The 20,701-nt window shown below is 42.3% G+C and overlaps 2 protein-coding genes across 2 annotated transcripts; both read right to left on the bottom strand.

Annotated features, from left to right (window-relative positions):
- Positions 1–535: 535 nt before the first annotated feature.
- slc22a17 (solute carrier family 22 member 17) lies at positions 536–13,697 on the bottom strand. The gene is made up of 10 exons (XM_029458192.1): positions 13,246–13,697; positions 11,590–12,140; positions 7,824–7,927; positions 6,468–6,622; positions 5,771–5,936; positions 4,985–5,109; positions 4,319–4,424; positions 3,934–4,157; positions 3,089–3,200; positions 536–2,232 (listed from the first exon to the last, which is right to left on the bottom strand). Exons 2-10 carry the CDS (start codon positions 12,061–12,063, stop codon positions 1,956–1,958), a joined length of 1,743 nt encoding a protein of 580 aa, XP_029314052.1. The 5' UTR covers positions 12,064–12,140; positions 13,246–13,697; the 3' UTR covers positions 536–1,955.
- A 4,806-nt stretch (positions 13,698–18,503) lies between these two features.
- On the bottom strand, positions 18,504–20,334 carry LOC115025674 (CCAAT/enhancer-binding protein-like). Its single transcript, XM_029458100.1, has 3 exons — positions 20,222–20,334; positions 18,918–19,190; positions 18,504–18,815 (listed from the first exon to the last, which is right to left on the bottom strand). Exons 1-3 carry the CDS (start codon positions 20,288–20,290, stop codon positions 18,510–18,512), a joined length of 648 nt encoding a protein of 215 aa, XP_029313960.1. The 5' UTR covers positions 20,291–20,334; the 3' UTR covers positions 18,504–18,509.
- Between the last annotated feature and the right edge of the window lie 367 nt (positions 20,335–20,701).

Raw genomic sequence — 20,701 nt, 5'->3', positions numbered from 1 at the left:
ATGCATCTAAAACAAAAAACATCCAAATGGGTGTCTTTGTAAAGCAAAACTAATTATTTACTATGAATAAATGGACATGAAACTAATTGTTGTTTATATTGTTGTACAGTGGCAGTTCAGATGATTCATACTGTTAACAACTCTTTAGAGAAAATGTCCATGTCGTGTTTGTTTAACCGGTTTTATTTGACATTAAATCAGGCTATATAGTTAACTGCATCACTCATCACTTAACAGGTCATCAGTGTTGCCAGACATAATACTCGAGCCAAGTTAATCATAGTGATAATCAGTGTATAAGTGTTAGGACTGGTTGAGTGCAACATACAGAGCGGGAACGATTGCCAAAAGGCTGCCGGAGGAAGAAGCCATCAGCTAAAGTGTCCCTTCATAATTTCTTTAGTAAATCCTCAACGTCAGAGTCCAAATGAAACGTCTCCCGCTTCCTCTTAATGTCACACACCCCACGAAAACTTGAGTAAAAGAATTACCAGAGCACACGAACATACACTGGGATTGTTTTTCTTTTAAGCACTGAAAGAGACATGCTTTGATAATTCTCCAGGATTTAACCATATGCAACATGGCATCAGCTCAGCTAGCACACAAACAAAGAAGCCATGAAGAAAAGCATATTCTTGGAGTGGGGGGGGTCATTTGGAGCTCTGGGGCCCTCTTCAGCTCTCACTGAAACCTCACAGAGCTTCATCACCGGGCCCTCTTTCTCCAGCATCAATAAACATCCAGGCAAGATAACAGATGACCTCTTACAAAACTTCCACATTTTAGTGCTGACAAAGAATATGTGCCTGGTTATACAAGTTATAGCAGTCGATCTTCTTACAGCTGAGACTGGTCATCTACGGAGGTGTTGAGTAACTAGAAGCTTCTGAGGAAAAACAAGCCCTTCAGTGCTCCATACATGCAGATAGGAATGTTGTTCAGAGTCATCGCAATCCAATTTAACAATATTTAGGTTAATACTTTAAAATGCTAGGCCTCTGGATAATTTACGGATTATGATTAATAACATAAATAAGACATAAATATTGCCGGCTCCAGGCCAGATCTAAAACTGGATTTAAACAGTTTGAACATGAACTCTTTTCAGTTTGAAGGCCTTTTTTGTTTTGTTTTTCGCCTCTGGTGCCAATATTGACTTAATGTTTCATACGACTGCCCCTTAAAATGAGAAGACTCTGGTTAAACGAACCACCATCTTTAAAAAGTGCACCGCCGCTCCACTGCATAGCGTACTGTACAGTGTCCAGCCACAGGGTCTGCTTTAACAAAACTCAGAAGCCCTAGAAGTTAAAGAAACTAAGTCTAGAGTATTTACAAGGCACCCACACTCCAGCGAGTTACAACATATGTTCGAGAGCTGTGGTCCATCCCTGCTTGGGGTGCCACATCATTATCACAGGTGTCACAGAAAAGTATACAAAGCTGACTTTGCTTTGATTTTGCACATGTCCGAGCGCTTCTAGTGTTGTCGTACACAGCAAACACGACAAAGAACGTTCTATGCGTTAAGTCATATGCTAGGAATAATTAGCGACTACTCTCTTCTGGTCTGGAGTGTCGACGGTAAGCAGCTAACATCTCTACGACAGACGCCCGGACGCAGCAGTGTATGCTGGTGTGTCACATGGAGATGAAGATGAAGACTTCCCTACATGTGTCTGTGAACCCTGTGTGTCAGATCTACACACATCTGAATGGCAGGAAGTAGAGAATGGTGAAGAAAAATGGCAGCTCGCCCCTGCGTTTGGAATGACTGGAGGATGATATGTTAGGAAGCTTAGACTGTCTGATCACGCTCATCACCGTCCTTCATTGTCCGTCCACACTCGTCTGTGCAGCTCGTCTTCCTCCTCCTCTGCATGAACATGATGGATGTAAATGTTCTGGCTGCAAAGTGAGTGATTTGAGTCTGTTCAACTCTTAAAGGTGTTTTAGGTCTCTGGGTTGGGCGTGGCGAGCAGTGGCACGTTGTCCCTCCTCCTCCTGCCCAGCGGGGGGCGTCTGTACTGCTCCCCGTCGACCAACGTCTGGGGCAGAGGCTTCCTCTTGCTCTCGGGCAGCAGCAGGATGGACAGCACGGCGAGCAGGGCCAGAGAGGAGTAGACCACGTGGTGCAGGAAGTACCCGTAGTGGTTCCTCAGGTCCATGAGCGGGGAGCTGAGGCGGCCCACGCAGCCCAGGGCCAGCACGATGCCCACAGCACTGCCCCTGCAGACACAACTTCAGATGTAAGGATTGCGATTTTTCGGATTCAGTCAAAGAGAAAACTCCCATTTATTTCTGAAGCGGTGCCGTTTGGTGTATAAAACAATATTTATGTATTTAAGTAAAACAGCATTCATAAAGTTTATTTTTAATCGATTAATAAAATGTGAATAAAAAGTTGTAAACATGTCTATTGTTGCCCTATTGTTTATGAATCCAACTGTGTATTTCTTTAAAAGAATAGTTTAATATTTTGGGAAATAAACTTGTTTATGTTTTTATTTAAGAGTTAGAAGTTATATCTCATTTGTTTAGTCCATACAACACCAAAGTGTAAAAATGTCTTTACCTTTGGACAACGCGAGGCTCGCCCCCTGTCCAGACTTTATGCTAAGCTAAGCTAACATTCTCCTAGCTGTAGCTTCATATTTAGCACACATGCATGAGAGTGATATTGATCTTATCATCAAACTAAGAAAAGTGAATATGCATATTGAACTCTTCATTTAAGTACGAATTGATAACATTTATTTAAGGAATATCAGGTCGTACACAGAAGACTACTGTAAATTACCCAAAATTCCCTCAACTTGAGGCATTTTATGAAGAAGAGCTGTCATGTCATTTTTAGAGTGACCCCAGTCATTCAGTATTTCAGTATTCAGATGTCTGAAACCTCTTCATTACTAATAGATATGATGGAGATGTACTGCATTTCATGTCCTCATGCACCAAAGGGCTGAGCAGGCTCTTTTTTGACCGAAAAATAAATATTAACACATTCTAATCCTCAACATATCTTCACAAAATAAAAAGACAGTTTTAACTTTTAAACTCAGTGTTGCCGTGTCAGTGTTACCTGATGACGGTGGGCATTATCTCTGCAGTAAAGAGGATGCAGAGGGAGGCGGTGGCCTGGGAGGAGAAGAGACCCAACACTGAGAAAACTGTGATGGCCGTCTCACTGAGATCTGAAGGGGAGGAGAAAGGACGAGCACCGGTTACTATGGACTAGCTTGCAGTGCAGCATGATATACGATGCTGCCCTGTTGATTTAACCTGGTTTCTAATGTAGAACTCTGAATAATCTGTTCTCGACTACTTCCAGACTTCTGTAATTAACAGTAGACACAGACAGTAGTGAGGTCACCTGAAACACCATCACCCCCCTGGTGCTACTGTCCCCTCAGCCTTTGATGCATGATTAAAGCACATCACCTGACATTTCTGCTACTGCAGTGTCCTACATAATCTGACTGTAATACTCATGTTCGGCCACAAGGGGGAGGCAGAGACTGAGGCAACTATGAGTGTGTTTTGACACCATGCTGTAAAGACAAAAGGCACCTGGAACATATTTTTCCACGATCAGAGACGACCAGTTTGCTTTTAATCTATTTCATAATACATGAAGCACGAGCCCAACATGACGTCAGTGCTGTTTAGATGATCTAATATGACCACAAAGCTGTGCTTAGCATCAAATAAACTAACTTTTTCCTCCATTCCAGTTAGGATTTGAGGAAGCAAGGCCTTTAATCCTCACAGAAGCCTCACATAATGTCTCTACAACACCAGGGGGGACTTCTGGGGAGATGAAGGAGGACTGTGTCCACCTTGTTGGCAACGAATATTAATAGCTTTCTTTATCCGACTCCAGATTTACTTGGAGAAAACAATATCCTGCAACTAAAGCCGGCTTACACTCCATGAGTCCCAGGAGGATCAAAGAGGCCAGCCCCGTCATTGTCATGGAGAGGAGCAGGATGCCACGGCGACCGCACCTGTCTACAGTCGCCCAGAGCAACAACCAGGCCCCACCCCCCGCACACACGGACAGCAGGTACGTCCAGTAGAAGCTGGGGGCCGTGCCTCTGACGTCACCTCGGAAAGAGCTGTAACAGTGACTAATGCCGTGAGAGATGAATCTGAAGGAGAAAGAGAAACAAAGAGTCAGCAATCATGTATTTATAAAAGTGGTCAGAACATGTAATAATCTGCAGCAGAAACCAGTTCCTCTAAATAAAGTGCACGGCAAACTAAAAGGGCTGACTCAAAACTAAAATGTCACGAGTGTGGGATGACTTACGAGGTGAAGCCGAGCACACACATGTTCTTCCAGATGTTCCTGCTGTGGAAGAGCTCAGGGTAGGACAGGTGGGGGCGTGAGGAGGGGGTCGGCTCTGAATCCAGCTCTGCAGCAGGCAAAGAAGGACAAAACAGGCTTTTTTAATTCACAGCTCAACAACAGACAGAGAACGATGACCTGAGAAAAGAAAGGTTCATTTTGCAATTATTGTCATTATTGTTTACACATATAGCAGAGGGGCTCTATGGGGACCCTCAAAAACGAGGAATTAAAGCTATTGTCAACAAATGTAACTTGTGGGGGCCACGATGTCACTAAACAATAGCAAAGGACGAGTTTACTGGGAAACATGTTTACATACAAAGTGTTCAGATCATTGTGGAGCTGCGAGGCATTACGCCTTATTATAACTCCATGCGTCTTTAATAAATCAGGATTTATAATTGAGCATCATTACCTGCTCTGGGTCGTGTGATAGGTACTCATGTTTTGAAATGCACTGCCATGAGTAACCCATAAATAATGCAGACTTCCTAAACTGAACCCAGCAGTGAAAAGTGAGAGAATAATAATGTAAACTGTTGGCACACACACGCACACACACACACACACACACACGCACACGCACACACACACACACACACACACACACACACACACACACACCTGTGAAGCTCTCGTCGTCCCTCACATCCCTGTTGGAGTTTCTTCTCTCAGTGAAGGAGTTCATGTCTGCAGACCGCTCTGACAGAAGGAGCCAGCGAGGAGACTCTGGAAACAGCCCAGGAATGCTGCAGAAGAGACCAAACATATGTCCGGGACACTCTTTGATCTTTGCTGCACCTTTAACCAGCACCAACACTATGCAACCCATAATATGTGCTCCCTCAGGATGGAAAATAACCCACGTGGGGCGCAAAGTAGCAGAATTCTTAATTTCTTAATCCGGCTTTTCTTCCAAACCTGCAATCCATGGCTAGTAATCATACTTTAATCTCTATTAATTTGGTTTTGAAGGTGCAATGAAGGCTGATCTTGTAACAGAGGTCTAAGAGGGACTGGGGACCTTAAACAAAGGAGTCTTAATGCAATCTGACATGAACTAAAAGGTTCAGTGTGACGCAGGGATTGGAATCAATACGGTCCAGCAAAGCTTTCAGCCAGTCAGTTGGCATCAGGACACTTTATCAAAAGACTATCAGGTCCCTTCACTCTCTTGTCTGTGTAGTTTCACAGGAAAATAAAACACATGTGGATACTTATGACCATATATGTACACAGGCAACAAGAATATCTGAATATGAACAGAAAATGCAGATGATAAAGGTCCTATAAATGGGAATCACAAAGCTAACACTGAGAATATCACCGAAAACAAAGTGCAACACACACACACACACACACACACACACACACACACACACACACACACACACACACACACACACGTACCCATAACTGAGGAAGAGTGTCAGCGGGGCGGCGCCGGCTCCCAGCAGGCCCCTCCAGGACTGGCATCCCAGAGCGATGGCCAGCAGCAGCAGCTCTCCGGCTACAGTCATCAGCCCGGCCAGCATGGTCACCACCAGCCTCAGAGACGGTTCACACAGCTCCAGACCTGAGCGTCAAACATCAACATCAATCCTGACTAATCTTGTTTCAGCCTCATCTGCACTTTGTGTTTAGTGCGACTGCTTACACACACAACTAACAAGGTAAACATCCGCTAACATGGCTGTAGACTCTTAAACGCACAATATGTCATGTTCTGCAACTAGGGCTCGCTCGATCAAAACAATAACAAAAGATGGAGTTTGTTGGCGGCAGCTTCACCGGGTTACGATTCTTTCAATGTTTATCGTTCAGGTGTTTTTTACCGGGAGCCTAATTATCTGTGATTACAACCAGTAAAATACTGAATAAAGAAAGAAATCAGGGTTTCTCTGAAGGACTCTGTTCGTCCTGCTGCTTACGTTTGCTTCAAATTCAAAGTATCGAAATTTGTTGGAAACATTTGATATAATGTAAGAACACAACTCATACAACATAACATAGCTGTAGATGTTTTTAGACATTTTAATGCAGAAATATTGGAAATATCTTTCCACTAAAAACAAAGATGGTGTATCCTTCAATGTGTTATACTCACGAGTGATGTACAGAATGAGGTAGACTCCAGCACTAGCTGCCGCCAAACAGAAACGCATGACGATGAAGATGGAGGGGTACGGAGAGACACACACCAGCACCCCAAACACCACCGACAGGGTCAGAGAGGTCAGCAGAGTCTTGGCCCGGCCCAGCCTGCGGAGAAACAGAGAGGTGCACTGAAAACGACACGTTGACGCAACACAGACAACTACTACAACTTATTGATCAATTAAATTGACATTTTGTTTACAAAAGTCTATTTAGTAATTCAAGTCTTTCTTTCTTTCTTTTTAAACAAACCAATAATTACAACAGCTGTAAATGATCATGTAAGTGCTGATTATGCAACAGCAGAAACACTTCTTCACATGTTTAAATATTAACAGTAAGAGGGTGGAGAAGAGAAAATAGGACTTCCGTGAATATAAGAGATAAGATACAAGCGAGCGCCGCAGTAGGAACTGAGCCACAGAATTACGAGTCCATCATTTCAAACTTAATACAATTTTAACGACTGATTTTTGTCAAATTGAATTTACATTCTAATGTATTATCAAAACTTTTTTAAAGTGATGTTTCAATCACATAAACATAGAAAATAAAAGATAGAAATGCATTTTCACAGCAGCTCACTGACTGATCCGTAAATGTTTAACCAATGTTCAGTTGGATGCGGGAGCAGCACTTACTGTATATCCAACCTTTAGATTAGCACTGTTCCCTTTTCCTCCCAGGAGGCTGCATTAATTGACGAGTCTTAACAAACAGATGCGATGCTCAATTGGTCAGCAAATAAACGAAGGCTGTTAGCTGATTAAACTGGCATCATCTCCCTCACAAGCCCTCCAAAACTACTGCTTCCCCTGTGTGATTTTCAATCCGACAACAGAGCAGACACAGGCTGGATCCATTATGTCAATTATCGGAGATGCTTGGGTCGTGCAGACTGCCGAGCATGAGGTCCTGAGATCCAGCAGAATGAAGCGTGCACATGCAGAAAGGCTGAAACTCTCTAACATTAACATTTGAGCCATTATGCATCGCTGGTGTGTAGAAAACTGGTGATTGAGATTTATCATTTGGTTTATCTTGCACAAATGTCTCACTATGATAGAAAGCAGCACTACGAAATGACATCTGCTTGAGACTAAAGCGATCTTTCTACTGACTGAACTTTGTGCTTCGTGTGCACAAGTGTTCATGTCTCTGTGTGTGAGGTTGTGAGGTAGTGAAACTGCAGCGTAAAGACGCTGAAGATTGCAGAAGTGTTTAAAAGCACAAACGTCTGCAGATGGATGGACAGAGGGACTGAGTTGTATTGGAACATTCGTGTGTGTGTTTGTGTATCCATTACCTGTCAGCGGCATACCCCAGGCTGAGACAGCCAGTCAAGATGCCCAGGATGAAGCACACCTCCTCCACTGGGACCAGCCAGTACTGTCCACACACCAGATCCCACTGCACAGACACAAGAGGGAGGAAGACAGATCTGTTAGTTATTATCTGTTCTAGTATTTTGACCTTTTTTTTATTAATCAATTTATCAATTATGGGCGGGAAAGGGGGAAAAGAAAAGAGTGCAAGGTGAGGTCCAACACACAAATACATCCAATGTGTTGTCTATTACAACAAACACAAAAGCAGCAAATCATCATGTTTGAGAAAGTTTAACCAGAGTTTGAATTGTTCTCCTTGATGACTTAAGTTCATCTGATTACTATAATTGCCTGTGATTAGTTTCTATCGGCTCTACTACATGTTTACGTGTAATCAGAATTAAAACTATATGGTAAACTTGTTAATTGTCAGTAAACTCATTAAGGAAATTGGCGAACACTGAGCTCACACATTATTTACACCTTGCTGTGAAGACTTGTGTACGTGTCTCGCTTTGAAGACAACAGAAAGAGAAGTAGAAAAGAGTTTGTGTTGCCTTCCTATCTGCATCTTTTAAATGTACAACATCACTGAGCGTTCACGCTGAGCGTTAGCTTGACTCACTCGTGAAGAAATACGCCTTCGGCAAATTAAATTGACTTAATTAATGAATTAATCAGATTCAAAAGGCAGCTCAGTTTTATTTAATTAACAGAATAAATTCTTCTTCTTCAGTTACTTCACAGAGATGTTGCCAGAGAAGCAGCTTGTAGTAACACTTTTACCATTTTGTGTTTTGATAAACAATGATGTGTACACAAAAGGAGACGACAGGCTGAGAGAATGACGCAGTATAAAGCCTCCATTACTATAACACAGGAGGATGTACACATAATATTACTGTGTATGTGCTGATAACAATGAACAATGAACTTGTTGTACTGCAGTACTAGCAGCAGTAATAGAAGTAGATAGTAGTAACAGTGGTGTGACAGTCTCATACATTCACTGTGTGACTTTACATAATAGAGCATCCACATGGAAAGTGAGCACATATGTTTAAAAGAAAACAGATATCTGCTCTCAGATCTGAGTTTTAAGCACATTAAGCCGACCCACTGATTTGCATTAACAGCTGAGATCTGCTAATGTCGCTGTCTGCCGGCCGCTGAGAGAAAAGGATTTTAATGATCTAGCAGAGGGCCTAAGAAAGGCCTCACATAATTGGAGGCCATGCACAGAAACATAAAAGCCTGTCACATAATATCAGCGGTCCCATTACTGAGGCAGAGTCACAACAGTGCACGCCAGTCGAGTAAAGGGCAGCGTCGCAAACTATAGTGCTCACAGGGGTGGAATGCTTTGGACAACAGGAGGAGGGTGAAATGTTAACAAACGAGTTTGTAAACTCCCCAGACTGGTTTTGTGAATGACGCTCAGGCACCAAGGACTGAAACCAGCAGCCACGTCCTCCTTTTACATTTCTGACTCACAGAGCCTCAACTGAGACTTTGCTAATCGATATTTTTACTGTCATTTTCCGCTCAATTTTACCGTCAGTCAGACCCAGAGGTTTCAGATCGGAGGTGAAAGACGGTCGAGTACGACAACAATCTTACTGTGAAGTTTATCATTTGACACAACTTTTAGAGCTAAATGATTTGGAAAAAAATATGTCATAATGGCGATGTCAATATACAGTAAATGTATTGTTATGTTTAATATGACAAACAATGAATGGAATACTACCATAAAGCAGTCCTGCTTATCGATTTGCAATATTGACCGAAAGTGCCTAATACAGCCAGATATATTAAAGATATAGCCACTAATATATAAACGCTGTGACAACATTATTGAGGGTTGACAAATGTATAATCTTCCATATTATCATCGTACTGCACAACCCTAATGACGACAGGAAGTGTCTGTGCAGAGACGTTAAGTGAAGTGACACAGTATTCATTGATCTGGGGCAGAAGCTGATCAGAGCGCCTCCTGCTTCCTGCTCGCCAGACTGCCAGCTCAGCAGAGCGAAGCAGCGCTGGAGGAGCAGATCATAATGATGGCAAAAAAATACTTTCTGAGCTAAACCTGATCTAAGAGCCAAAATATGTCACTCTTCTAGTCTGTCTGAGTCACTGTCAGTGTGCACAATGAGGGGTGAGCAAAACTGCAAGCATCCTTCTTACTGTAGCGCTATAAGAAGGCATTTGCATACATGCTCCGGCTAAATGCTTCCCTTGGCAGCGTTTACGTATCCTCTGCTCACTGCAGTGCTGTGAGTGGCTTACCAGCGAACTGTCCTAATACCATGGACTACAGAGATGGGTGTGGTTGCCACATCAGTAGGCACCAGAAATGAAAACACACACAGGCCACTCGGTGACCAGCCTGAGTGGAAAACTTGGAGCAGCTGGCTGAGCTCCGTGAAAGACATTAACAAGAGCAGTTCAATGTTATCACTATAAAAATCCAGCTCTGATAGGAAATGCATGTTTTTCCCACTGAAAATTAAAGTCAAAAAAGCAGTTTAGAAAGTGACACATTAGTGCGTCAACACAGCTTTTATCTGCTGTATTTATTACATTGTTTACCTATTATGACAATTCAAATAAATGTACACGGAGTGTGAACAGCAGAGCAGCAGAGCCAGCTTTTCCTACAGTGTGTATGTGAAAAATCTGTGTATGTGAAAAATCTGACCTAAATCTATAATTACATTGAGAAACATGAGCTCCACTTCTGTCAAATCTCCCTCTCGTGACCCTTGCTGTTGGACAGTGACGTAGGTAAAAACAAACATTTCTGAATGAGTCACTGAGCATTATCCAACCTGGTTTCACAACCCTCCCGTCATAGTTGAATAGAAGTCTAATGAGCGACTAACAGTGCAACAGGACTGAAATGATTCAGCAGATCCAGAAACTTTGAGTTTTTCCTTTTCAAAACCACCACGCCACCGACTGCCGGAAGTTCAGTTGGAGATTCAGGTGTGTTATCCCAGTCGCGGCAGATTTAGCTTCAAGCCTGAAGCAGAGCTGATGAACAGACTGCAGAGTCTGGTTAGCTCTCTTCTTATTAACGCATCATGAAGACACAGAGTGAGAGGGTGAGCGTTTGAGAGACACTATACATAAACTTAACTTAACTTGTCTTTCTTGAATGATGGGTAATTCTGCAGTAGTGTGTATGGAACAACAGCATCAGCCTCTCCCGAGATTAACTTCTGATATCAGTCTCGTACGACTACCTCACACGCAGGTACTACACACGTCATTACCTGCAGCAGGACGTTTGTGTAGGAAAAAGGTATCGGGGATCTCCCGGATCTCTGACGTTGGAGTTTTCTTAAAAGCACCAACAGAGAAGAGTTTTCACAACAACTTCTGTCCCCAAACAACCGCTACAAAACTTCCCTTCAAAATAAAAGGCAATTAAAAGCTAAGTCGCATTAGAAACTAGCAAGATCCAAGGCTCTTCTGCCACCAGGGGAAGACTTTTTGTCAGACTCATGGGTACAAATATGTGCACATTAAGTTTAGCAGAGCATTGCAAAAAACGGAGGCTGCATGCTCAGCAAGACCCTCCTGTGGATAAATACAGGAGGAAAGAGAAACAACTGTTTCAGCATTTTAAGCTCCTAAATTCATGAATAAACAAAAAGGTAGCCCTCCCACAAAAATAAACTAAGCCAGGACCATAATTATAGCGTTGAGGAGGATCCCAGGCCAGAGCGTTACCTCAGTAACGATGTTGTTCCTCAGCCCTTCTGTAACGTTGTAGTCCCAGCCGGCCTCGCAGTCCACCACTGCTGACTGGCTGCCGTTGACATACTGCCTACAATGAGACAGTCCCCCGCTCTCCCCGGGCCTCTCCCCCTTCTCCCAGGGCAGGGAGGCGTTTAGGACCTCGGGCGACGGTAAGGGCCCCGGCAGGTGGCAGTGGTGGGGCGGGGAGAGGGTGATGAGGGGGTCAGAAGAGAGCAGGAAGGCCAGAAAGAGGTTGGGCAGGATGGAGAGAGCAATCAGAACCCTCTGTTTCTTCCTGCCCAGAGCCAGTACCATCACCTCACCTGTAGGAGGCAGCGAGGGCTGGGCGGGGAGGGAGGACGAAGAAGGGGCTGGGGAGGAGGGAACTGGAGAGGAGGGGAGGGATGGAGGGGGAGCAGGGCAAGGGGAAGGGGAGACCAGAGGGGGAGAGTCCGGGGATGTCATCGTTGGGGGTTAACGGTGGAGACGAGGGGAAGATGTTGATATGGTTGGTCTCCTGGCAGAAGAGCTGCAGGAAAGCTCTGTGGAAGAAGAGAAATACACAGCATCATTTTATAGTTTTAACACCTGAGGACTGTAGCGGCCTAAATCTTTAAAAAGATCATTAAAAAACATGCATAACCTTTTTCACTAAAGACATTTTCACAATAGGAAAAGCACATAAATACATTTTAGTTCGATGCTCATGTGAGTTCACCACAAGCACGTGCCGTGTGCCTGCTGGACAGCATGTTGCATGTCATTTGTGGAGTGACAAGGATGTGAAAGTACACAGTAATGTTGCATTTTGTCCCAACAGTTGCAGAGTAAGAGGGGACACACTGGGTCCTTTCAGTCAGACTACACTATTTTAAATACTGAGCAAATATATGTGCACACATTCCTACAGCACAGAAGAATACTGTACCATACAGGAGCTTGTTTACATAATCCAATTCTGTCCATCCAGAGTAAATTTAGTGCAAGGGTTATGAGATCATACCTGTGCACGTGGGACTGGGTCCACTAGAAAATGTGACCTAATTTTAGACTAGAGACAGACAGCTTGAATGATTATACAGCTGACATTTATGGGCCAAACTATTTATTGTTATTTAAATCGGTTGTGGGGTAAAGAAAACCCCTGAAAGGTTGTTTTCAGGGAAGAGGGAGCCCTTCCCTCTGTGTGTTACAGGCTGCTCTGTGTGCTCCCAGTTGAGGGCTGGAATGTGAACAGCCTGTGCTTTCCTCAGCAGCCTCCTCTGTGGGTGCACATGGTGCTCCACTAGCAGCCAGTGTTGCCGTGTTTTCCGTGCACAGGGCCAGGAGGTCTTGCAACCAACAAAAAAAAAAAAAAAAAAAAGGAATCCCACTAGGTTACATAAGAGCTTTTACACGAGGGGGTGAAAAGGACGTGGGGGGAATGTAACACACAGGGGCTGGCTGGCCTCTGAGGAAGCACTAACAATAAAGGAGAGAGCGGCGGTGTGAGGAGAATAAAATGACAATGTTGGGGGGGGGGGAAGCAGCTGGGCCGGCTCGGACCGGACTGACCAGACTCACACCTGCCCCGGCACACTGGCCGAACACACAGCTGCTATTACACCGTCTGCCTGGCTTCAAAACCAGACGCATACTGTTACTTACCCTTTGTTTAAGTGTTGTCAAATGTGAACCAAAATGCTACTGGCCGTTGTTTCTTCCAAACATCCACAACATTGCGGGGAGACTTTGACCGCATTCACCGTGTCTCCTCTGCGCCTCGATGCCAGTCTGCTTTGTCTATTATATGAAAATACATTTCTGTCCCGGAGAAGTGTTGTAGCCTCTGATAAACACCAGTGTTGCCTTTGACACAAGCAAGGACACCGGACTCATGTTAGCCACTTTGAGATGAGGTGATGCTAGACTCCTCTCCTACCGTCGCTGGTTTAGTCCATGTTTCTGCCCGCTGACATTACACAGAATAATTAAATAAGGCGTAATTGTGTCCGACATCATCTTAAAGGGAAACGTGTCGTCAGTCAGCCGGTCGCGGACAAAGAGCGGGTGGAAAACTGCATTGGGAGAAGCCTGTTTATAGAGACGAGCAGCTGGCGGCACACTTCGACACAAGTCGGCTAAAACCGTCAAAGCGACGTCCCCTCGTGTCACTGCTGCCGAAGATCGTGTGTGAGAAGAGACATGTCACTCAGCAAGACATTCCTGCTTCCTCTGTTCATGCATGTGTTGACTGTTTCCAATAGGCCTACATTGATCGTTTTCATTGATATTATTATTACACTATATAATGAATGTTGCTATAAAACAACAAAGACTGCTTTTATATTACAGACTCAGGTGAAAGTGTTGACATGACAATAGTACATTTTAACCAAAACACATGTGCATTCATCTATCTCTGGTCCTAACACACATTGTTGTATTATTGTCTGTTGCTGTTGTCTGGCTATATATTATTGCATACAAAGATAACTTATTTTTTTATTATTAAATCTAAATTATTTAGATTATTCAGCCCATCAGACTCACATTGCTTACACTATATGACCCTCTGATCATGCATTGTTGATATGTTAGTCGTTCATTTTTGCTTTTAGGTCTTTAATTGTTTTAATAGTAGGGTTGGAAGGAAAAAGGGTTGGAAAAATGTTTATGTAGGCGTACTTGGTCAGTGTGGCTTTTGTGTGATTTTTTAAAATGTACCTATGTTTAAATTAAATGCATGTACAATTGATTTAATTTGTTATTTTGGTAATAAGTGAATAATTAGCTCAAATGCTTATATATACAGTCTATGCTCAAAAGACATAACCAGTCTAAAATGTGCTCAGAGAAAGAAAAACTATTTGCAATGGTGCTTTCGTGCTCGCCTATATTTGCTATTGACACACACTGAATATCTGCACTTCTCCAAGAACATACAGTAAACACAGTGACGGTACTTGGTCAGCATAAGAAGTATACATGTTCAAGTGGAGAGTAAGACATCTGTTGTTTGTCAAACATCTCTGCAGAAGGCCTACATGTATTTCTCTGCCGCATGGTGGAGCCATTAATCACTGTACCTCCATGGTCAAGGCTGATATGGGCTTGTTCTTCCTAATGAATATGCAATAATTAAAATGTCATTAACATAGGTGAGAAATGTCACATACTGTCTGCTTGTAAAACATCACTGTTCCCTTGTTTATCTTCAGCCATATGCATTACTCTCCTGTGTACATGCATAAGGTTTGCCAGGGCCATCAATAATAATTCTGTATAATTTGAGCTATAAATAATGAAAGATTTCATGGAGAAAGACATGACCACTGGATTCAGCCAACCACTTGGTAATGACCACTAAGCTGTATTTGATGGCACTGTCCCAGTTTGTCTTACTGGTGTTGCAGCAGCCAACAGGCCAGAAGGCTTTGCCTCTATAGGAAAACACAGACATTGCTGTAAATGTTAATGTTGTTAGTCATCGAGCGTCTGAACATGAGTCCTAAGAAAAGTAAACAAATTAACAGAAAATCATCATTACATCATGAATGGTCCTGTGCGCTGTCATGACAGTGTGTGTTGTGATGACTGCCACAGCCCCTCTAAATACCAAGATACCATCTATATATTACAGCTCATAAACATTTGTGGTTTCTTATCTTTTGTATCAGAACGCTGGAAGACTAGAAAGAGACCTAAACAACCACAAAGAGATAAAACAGATAAAAAGAGACACAAAGCAAGAACTAAAAGAGGTTAAACAACTACACAGAATTGGTCTCGCTCCTATGGTGGTGGGGCCTTTTACCTGTCTGTGCACAGGGGCCCACTGTCTCATAATCCATGTTTACAGCACTGCACACTTTATCATTGCAGGATTCTTTCTTATTATTAGATTATATTGGTACCGTCGCTGGAAAGCTTCTTGAAGGTGCGGTGGGAACCTGAAGCTGCCGGGCGTTTGACCGCTGAGTCGTACCGAGCTGCCTCTTGTTGCAAACATGTGTGTGTGGTGCGGAAGTGCTGAATTAGAGGTTTATGTTTCCAGTATTTGGACTATATTGTGCTGTTTGTACATTGATTCAATCAAAAGTTCAATATGTTTCTCATCTACAGGCTTAAAAACGCCTTTAATGAACAGGAGCGATGAGGTTGGAGCAGCTTCACTGGGGCTGTGGTGGGGTTCATATGGTCTGCTGCTGTTGAGTAACTTGGTAGGGATGAGGTGAAATACAGTCTTTCTTCACTCTGTAGAGATGTTGCAGTCCTGGGACCACAGATTGCCCCACACAACGCTGCGGGACATTTCAACAGACACAGTCACACAAGAAGACAGTGTGTGCATCTCAACACATGAGAGGCTGCGAGTCGCCTGTTTCACACTTTCACTCTCCTTTGTTAATGTTCCCGTTACACTTTATAACAACCATCAATAATAACTGGCCACTTAAAAGTTAACTGAGTCATTTAGTTATTAGTTAACTGTTAACAAACAGTGAAATAATTATAATAAATGATTCAGTATTGGCAGCAGGATGTACTGAAGAGTAACAAAGCAAATGTGCTCATTATGCAAACTGTCCCTATTAAGAGTTATTCATAAATGATTGGAATATTATTACTCATTTGTTGACATGTACATGTAAGCAGCATTTTGAAAGTTGTCAACGTGAAGCTAATCTATACTTTTGGGAAGTCTAATCTATAACAATGATATTTTATAGTTATTTTATAAAGGTGATCACATGTTATAAATATAAAAAAGTAACTATAGCTGTGAAATAAATATAATGGAATCAAAAGTACAGCATTCTAAAAATTATAAAAAAAAGTACTAAAATATAGTGGAGTACAAGTACAAAGCAGCAGAAAATACTCAAGTAAAGTACAAATACCTCAAAATTGTATTTAAGTACTGCGCTTGAGTAAATGTTCTTAGTAACTTTCCCCAACTGAGTGTTGATGACGATGTTTCCATTGTGTAAAAAGATGAAAGATTCATATTAAAGAGACGTGAACATCTGTATTAATGTTGCAAGACTTTGTCTTTGTTGCCACACCAGCAATAAAGTAAAAGAAACATGGAGTGTGTGCTTTCTGTATTTTGAATGTCACACCAAGACTGATGAAGATCCTCGATCTTAGGAACCAAATGTAAAGTCATTCCGTACAGTTTTTATTTATCTAATAGTGTTGGAAACAGTTTAACCAAATGATATAACTTTTGTTTTGGGCAAAGATTTAAAGAAAAAAGAAAAATATCTGGCTTGTTGCCCCCACCCCATCCTCTCTATCTCCTATCTCTGTGTCCCTTCATTACCATCACAGCCACAGGAAGGCCCTGGCAGCCCCAAACACTGATACTATCTCTGCGCTCCTCGTCTCCGTCCTCCACTGTGTCGAAATCTTGCCCATCCCACAAAGGGAAACCGCTGGTGCACAACGGTCCATGGCATGACGTCCGTTTCTGTGGCTAGACAACTTACGGTAAATAATGTGACAGGTGCACGCATGTTCCCTGATGCAGGACGCAATGGAGAATTAATGATAATTCTTTATGTTAAATTAGGATAATTTATCAGAATTCTTCTATATCAGGGATTGGAAGAGATAAAACATGTTTCATCCAAACTCAAGCAATTATTTGTTTATTTAAAGAAAATATTTGACAAAGAATTGCTTTAACAATGCATTAATAAAGAAATAATAAACACAGTTTCAACAACATTAAAGATTACAAATGATTTCAAACATTATTTCAAGTAATTCCACACTTTAGTGACAACAGATAGAGTAATATACAGAGAGACATTTCGATTTCATTGAATCTCCTACAAACCACAGGTGGTTGTGTAAGCCTGTTGAGCAACAACATTTACAATCATCTCTGACAACGACAAGAAGTGCCAAGTAGATGATTATGCAATGTTGGTTCAATCAGATCATACAATAAATCTGTCTAATGCACAGAGTGGTCGTCCTGTTGAACGCCGTGTGAGGTTTATGCACGCTCTGCAGGAATGCACTGATGTTTTTCTCGTGTAGCATAAATGGCATTGTGCAACTGAATCCATGGATGTGAAGATGTTGTCTTCAGTAACTTTCAGGGAAGTTCATTTGGAATTAAGCCAAATGAATGCAGCTTTAGACCTTTGGGACTTTGTGCAATATTTATGTTTTTTTTACATCCATGGTTCAACTTCTCCTTAAAACCCTTTTCCCATCTCACGTAGAGGTTTTAAACATCTTGATATGCACAGACTCTGCAAACTTGCGTAAAGTTTCTGTCCGCTCTCCAGTCTCTTCTCTCACAGTTTAGAATATACAACGACATCTACATTCAAAACCACCACGTCTTCCTACTTTGTATTGAGACTTCAACGTCTCTTGTTCAGGTGCTTAATTCATTTATTCAAAGGTCCAGTGAGCAGGGCCGTAGCCACAATTTCAGAAATACTGAGGTCAGGAGGAAGTGGCATGGGGTGGCACTGCTGCAACCCCACGTGATATATGAATGAAGCCCCCCAAGAGCACCAGGGGCGATTCCAGGACTTGTACAGTACCAGTTTTTATGTAATACCACCTGTATTAGTGCACAGGACACTGCACAAGAGCCTGCAAATGATGATCAATGTTTTCTAAGCCAATTTTCAACACAGTATTTAGTTTTCTGATTCCCCATGGCCCCCCCTGACTGGTTCCTGGTCCCCCCCTAGTGCCACCTCATGAAACAATATATATCCTGGAATCGTCCCTGCCTCAAAATGCTCAAAAGCCTCGAAAGTTCATTTTCTATATGTGACTCTTTTTTTTTTTTTTTTTTTTTTTTTTAATAGTTGCCTTTTAATTAAACTCTGAGAAGTCAACAAGGAGACATTTGAAAGTGTGTCTTGACACGACTGATAGCAACCACACCTGTGGTTCTAGATACTGGACTCCCCTGCTGCTCCCCCATCCGCCCCCTGAAGGTGTCGCTGTGACAGGATGTGTTTGAGAGAGTCCAGCTCCTGTGTCAGCTGCCCTATCCTCACCTGCAGCTTCTGGTTCTCCTCCTGCAGCTGCATGGCCCTCTGCTGGGTCAGCAGGATCCTCCGGCGGGCCTTGTCCCGGCTCTTTCTCACAGCGACGTTGTTCCTCTCTCGTCGCATGCGATACTCTACACTGTCCTTGCTGATGCTCCTCTTGTTTACCGGGGCCCGCAGAGTTGGCATGAGGAAGGAGGAGAAGTCCTGGAGGTGGGAAACACAAGTATGTTTAAGTTGTGGGGAAGCAGGATGAGAGTAGTGTTTGATGATGTCCCCAATAATTACTTATTTATCTATCACACATACCTGCTGAGTGTTGGCGTGGCTCTGTTGGTGGTTTCCTGCATTTGAGGTGTTGCTGAGACAGGAAGATGAGTACGGCAGATAAGACAGTCCCATCATCTGCTCAGCCCCCCGGTCATCACTGCCCCCTCTCATCAGTCCCTGAGACTGGCTGTACGGCATCATGTCCATCTGAGACAGCTGATTGGTCGCTGTGGTAGGGTTCAGGCTGTTGGCCTGACCCGGGTATGAGCCCGCCCAGTCCTGGATGACAGAGGAAACCCTGGAATCAGACATCTGGAGGAGGTCGGAAGCAGAAAAGAATTAGGTTTTAATTTTTTGAATTGTAATATTGTTCTCTTACATTAACACACACAAATAACAGCAAATAAAATAGACGCCAGCTACAAAAGTAACACAGGGATAAGAAATAAAACACAGTAATGGAACTCAAATCTTCTCCTGAAGTAAAATGAGTAATACCACAGTGTAGAAATACTCTATTACAAGTGAAAGTCCTGCATTCAAAATCTTATTTGCATCAGCAAAAGTAAAGTACTCATCATTCAAAATTACTTATTTCAGAATAATATTTATAATTTCACTGGGTTATAATTAATGATGTATTAATGTGTCCTCACTAATGTTGCAGCTGGTAAAGGACTGGCACATTTTAATGACTTTATACATACAAAGTACAATATTGGCTTTGAAAATGCAGTGGAATACAAGTATAAAGTAATATAAAATGGAAATACTCAGGTAAAGTATAAGTACCTCTACATTGTACTTAAATACAGTATTGAATAGATGTACTTTCTACATTCTACCAATGAGAAAACAAGACATGAAAGGCTGAAATATTAAACTATGCATTAATATATAATGTAGTTTAATTAGCTATAATATCACCAACTACAACAATAAAAGCTATTATTAATATGTATTGATCATCAGAATTAATATATCCTATATGAACTCCTTGAAAGGCAATTCTGCTATTGTGTACTTTTACTTTTGATACTTTAAGTATATTTTGGTGATAATACCTCTTTTACTCAAGAATACATGCTTTTGCTTATAATGGCGCACTGAGATACAAAATGAAACATTACACGTGACAGATGCAATGATTGTTTATAGTAAACTTACACTTGGGTTGTGATGTGCATTTTTCAATATTCTCTGAAATGTTGCAGACCAAATGATTAATCAATTAATTGAGAAACTAATCAGCAGATGAATCCACTATTAAAACTGATTGATAGATGCAGCCCAACATTAATGCACTTATGTATACACTGTAATAAAGTTAGGATCTGACTTACCATGATGTAGCTCTTCACAAACTCTGAATATGCTTCAGGTCTCTCTGACAGTTTGACTTTAACTGACATGCAGACAGGTAGCTCTGTCTGAGATAACCATCACTTCTTCTTCTCTCTCTAGTATACGCTATAGAGTAGCGCGATAGAGATATCGAGGAGCTAGAGAGCGCTATCGATCGAGAAAGAGAGAGAGATGAAAAGAAAGAGAGAGAGAGAGAAAGAAAGAGCGAGAGAGAGAGAGAGAGAAAGAGAGAGAAGAGAGAGAGAGCAGAGTAGATCTCTCTCTTTCTCTCTCTATATCTACCTCCCTCCCTCTCTCTCGCATCCTCACTCTCTCTCCTCTCCCTATCTCTCTCTCTCTCTCTCTCTCTCTCTCTCACACACACACACACACACGCACACACACACAGAAAAGCGACAAAGAAAGCAGATAGACAGACAGAAAGCGAGGCAGTGTGATTTGTCATGACTCCCATCATA

This window comes from Cottoperca gobio, chromosome 20, assembly GCF_900634415.1.
Source record: "Cottoperca gobio chromosome 20, fCotGob3.1, whole genome shotgun sequence".
Lineage (NCBI taxonomy): Eukaryota > Metazoa > Chordata > Actinopteri > Perciformes > Bovichtidae > Cottoperca > Cottoperca gobio.
Note: the sequence above shows the minus strand (reverse complement) of the source record. Positions and strands in the feature narration are given on the sequence as shown.

Bases quoted from the DNA above. Each gene is read 5' to 3' on its own strand.
- slc22a17 (XM_029458192.1), bottom strand. From the start codon at position 12,063: ATGACATCCCCGGACTCTCCCCCTCTGGTCTCCCCTTCCCCTTGCCCT. The intron at 4,425-4,984 runs GTGTGTGTGTGT...TGCCTGCTGCAG, and splicing joins GGACGACGAGAGCTTCACAG to AGCTGGATTCAGAGCCGACC. The intron at 2,233-3,088 runs GTAACACTGACA...TTGTGTCTGCAG, and splicing joins ATAATGCCCACCGTCATCAG to GGGCAGTGCTGTGGGCATCG.
- LOC115025674 (XM_029458100.1), bottom strand. From the start codon at position 20,290: ATGTCAGTTAAAGTCAAACTGTCAGAGAGACCTGAAGCATATTCAGAG. The intron at 19,191-20,221 runs GTAAGTCAGATC...GACCTCCTCCAG, and splicing joins TTGTGAAGAGCTACATCATG to ATGTCTGATTCCAGGGTTTC. The intron at 18,816-18,917 runs GTATGTGTGATA...TCCCACCTCCAG, and splicing joins GCCACGCCAACACTCAGCAG to GACTTCTCCTCCTTCCTCAT.